Source organism: Gossypium hirsutum, chromosome D11, assembly GCF_007990345.1.
Source record: "Gossypium hirsutum isolate 1008001.06 chromosome D11, Gossypium_hirsutum_v2.1, whole genome shotgun sequence".
Lineage (NCBI taxonomy): Eukaryota > Viridiplantae > Streptophyta > Magnoliopsida > Malvales > Malvaceae > Gossypium > Gossypium hirsutum.
The window spans coordinates 49737959-49741976 of record NC_053447.1 but is presented as its reverse complement, the minus strand read 5'-3'; the positions used below and the strand labels follow the sequence as shown (position 1 = coordinate 49741976).

The 4018-nt window shown below is 28.2% G+C and overlaps 1 protein-coding gene across 1 annotated transcript; it reads right to left on the bottom strand.

Annotated features, from left to right (window-relative positions):
- Window positions 1-2684: 2684 nt before the first annotated feature.
- Window positions 2685-3419, bottom strand: LOC121223195 (protein DETOXIFICATION 27). Its single transcript, XM_041104315.1, has 2 exons — window positions 3036-3419; window positions 2685-2954 (listed from the first exon to the last, which is right to left on the bottom strand). The coding sequence occupies exons 1-2, from the start codon at window positions 3273-3275 to the stop codon at window positions 2685-2687; spliced, it is 510 nt and encodes a 169-aa protein (XP_040960249.1). The 5' UTR covers window positions 3276-3419.
- Window positions 3420-4018: the final 599 nt, after the last annotated feature.

Genomic DNA, 4018 nt, shown 5'->3' with positions numbered 1-4018 from the left:
TGCCATTTTAACCTTGATTTAATTACTATTTAAGTCCTTTAGAAATTAAAATCTATAGGGATTAAATTTTTTACTACTTTTATGATTTATTCATTGTACCTTGATTAGTTACTAATTTCACAAAATTATCTATCCAAAATTCAATTCATTTGTACAATAACTCCATAAATATAATAAATATTTACAAGTTCGGTTTACGGAAACGGGGTTCCGAAACTGCATTTTCTAATACCATTGACTTTCGGATCGTTACATTTGTTAATTTAAAACTTGATAATAACATGTTTATTAATTAAAAACATTAATTAAAAGTTAAAAAAAAAAGCTTGAATCATTCATTAGAAAAAAAGAAGTCAAATAAACATGAAAGGGAATTCGAACTTGAGACTCGAGGGTAGAAAATGCAAGCATCTCCAATGCGATACGTTTAGCTTTCTTTTGTCTCACGCTATAGTATCTAATCTCATTATCACCGTTGTTTTTACACTAACTGCAAGTAAACATACCGTCCATCTAAAGGGCCTTAAATAATTTTAAAAAAATACATTTTATGTACAATATTTTTTGAAAAACACTTTTTGCATAACGCACATTTTACCATGTGACTTCCAAAATCAACTTATTTTCTTAAATAATATAAAAAACCACTTAAATCAAAGCTACATTTTTCGTTAATTTTGTCGCTTATTAAGTAATCATTTACCCCCTTTTCATTCTCCTTTGTCCATGCTAGAAAAGAGTGATAAATGTAAAAAAAAAATCTAATTTTTATACAAACCATTTATTTAATTTCATACTAAAAGTGCCTTGTAAGATTGAAAATGATAAAGATAATTTTTTAATTATAAATAAATTATTCTGGATTTAAATCCATATAAATAAAAAAATATTTTTTAAAACATTTTAAATATTAAACTCGATATCTTAATTTGAATCTATCTAAATGTAAAGTGTTTTTCTAATTTTATTTCTATTATAGAAATAATTATCAAATATTTTTTTATTTTTCATAATTGAAAATAAATTTTTATTTCTATTTATCAAATATATATTTTTAATTTTTTTAAAAATAAAATAGAAAAATATTTTCTAAAAATAAAATAGAAAATATTTTCAGAATCAATAGAATCTTATCTCTATTGACCATAAATGAACATGCAAAGTACATTCATTATATCAGAATTTATTTTAATAACAAATTGAAGAATTAAATTTAAATAAAGATATTTTATTAATTAAAAATAATTTGAATCAAACTGATTCATTTTCTTTTTTCTTTCAAAAATTCTAACTCAACTTGGAGGTGAAAATGGGTAATTCAATACATCTTTTATTATATAGCCGTCCATGTCATATAACTTTAAACATTCGTACATATTACAGAAAAGGCATGCAATAATATTATCAGCAGTTACTGCCATTTGTCTATACCCATTCGTCCCCGCATATTTTGAAAGATTCCAATCTCATAATATCACTAATAAAATATTCACACTAGGTTTCATTTAAAGTTTAATTTTGAATTTAATTTTATAATTTTATAAAATTGAGTTTTTTTTTTTGTTTTAATTTGTCATAGTTTTTTCTTTCTAATTTATGAAAATAAGAAACATAACATCCACTATTGTTTTTGCTAATTTATTTTATATTAATTACTGGATAACTGGTTTTTATTAAATTTGTACATATAAATTGTTAAATTGTTTATTTTCAAATAAATAATTTAATGATAAGATTTAATAGTGTTACACAATTAGATAAAATTTCTAATTTTTGTAAAATATAAAATCACAAATTAAAGTAAGATGAAATTCACAATTACACCTTGATACTCTTTATAAATCTAAGACATTGATGAACAGTGATATGTAAATCACACTAGTTGATCCTATACTATTCATAGTTGTTGCATTATTGCAGAAGTGAAAGCAGCAGCAACATGGATGAGAGGCTTCTTGGGTCAGAAGAACCAAAGGAAAACAGTAATAATCTGAGGAGGAGAGTTTTAGAGGAATCAGGAAAACTATGGAAGGTTGGGTTTCCTTCAATGTTAGCGAGGGTTACAGCTTTTGGCATGTTTGTAGTGACCCAAGCTTTCATTGGACACATTGGTGAACGACAGCTTGCAGCATATGCTCTTATACAAGTCATCACAGTTAGATTTGCAAATGGAATATTGGTATATCATGTGATTAATCATTCAGAAATTGCCTTACTTTAGAGTCCCCTGATTGATTATTTGCTTCATCAATATTTTGCAGTTGGGGGATGTCCAGTGCAACCGAGACACTATGTGGGCAAGCATTTGGAGCAAAACATTACCACATGTTGGGTATTTACTTGCAAAGGTCATGGATCATTAATCTTGTCACATCAGCTGTGTTGCTACCAGTATTCATCTTTGCATCACCAATCTTCAAATTACTTGGAGAAGATGAGGAATAGCCACTGCTGCAGGATATATATCTCTTTGGTTCATCCCCATTCTCTACTTTTTTGTTTTCAACTTCACCATCCAAAAATACTTGCAATGCCAGCTTAAAAATATGATTGTTGGGTGGACTTCTGCTGCCTCTTTCATTCTTCATGTGTTGTTGTCATGGATCCTTGTGAGCAAATTGAATTGGGGATCCCTGGTGCTATGAGTTCAATGATAATATCAGTTGGTTGGTGGTCATTGGAGCTTATTTATGTATTGGTGGATGGTGAAGTTGAAAACAAAAAGTAGAGAATGGGATGAACCAAAGAGATATATATCCTGCAGCAGTGGCTATTTCCTCATCTTCTCCAAGTAATTTGAAGATTGGTGATGCAAAGATGAATACTGGTAGCAACACAGCTGATGTGACAAGATTAATGATCCATGACCTTTGCAAGTAAATACCCAACATGTGGTAATGTTTTGCTCCAAATGCTTGCCCACATAGTGTCTCGGTTGCACTGGACATCCCCAACTGCAAAATATTGATGAAGCAAATAATCAATCAGGGGACTCTAAAGTAAGGCATTTCTGAATGATTAATCACATGATATACCAATATTCCATTTGCAAATCTAACTGTGATGACTTGTATAAGAGCATATGCTGCAAGCTGTCGTTCACCAATGTGTCCAATGAAAGCTTGGGTCACTACAAACATGCCAAAAGCTGTAACCCTCGCTAACATTGAAGGAAACCCAACCTTCCATAGTTTTCCTGATTCCTCTAAAACTCTCCTCCTCAGATTATTACTGTTTTCCTTTGGTTCTTCTGACCCAAGAAGCCTCTCATCCATGTTGCTGCTGCTTTCACTTCTGCAATAATGCAACAACTATGAATAGTATAGGATCAACTAGTGTGATTTACATATCACTGTTCATCAATGTCTTAGATTTATAAAGAGTATCAAGGTGTAATTGTGAATTTCATCTTACTTTAATTTGTGATTTTATATTTTACAAAAATTAGAAATTTTATCTAATTGTGTAACACTATTAAATCTTATCATTAAATTATTTATTTGAAAATAAACAATTTAACAATTTATATGTACAAATTTAATAAAAACCAGTTATCCAGTAATTAATATAAAATAAATTAGCAAAAACAATAGTGGATGTTATGTTTCTTATTTTCATAAATTAGAAAGAAAAAACTATGACAAATTAAAACAAAAAAAAAACTCAATTTTATAAAATTATAAAATTAAATTCAAAATTAAACTTTAAATGAAACCTAGTGTGAATATTTTATTAGTGATATTATGAGATTGGAATCTTTCAAAATATGCGGGGACGAATGGGTATAGACAAATGGCAGTAACTGCTGATAATATTATTGCATGCCTTTTCTGTAATATGTACGAATGTTTAAAGTTATATGACATGGACGGCTATATAATAAAAGATGTATTGAATTACCCATTTTCACCTCCAAGTTGAGTTAGAATTTTTGAAAGAAAAAGAAAATGAATCAGTTTGATTCAAATTATTTTTAATTAATAAAATATCTTTATTTAAATTTAATTCCTTCAATTTG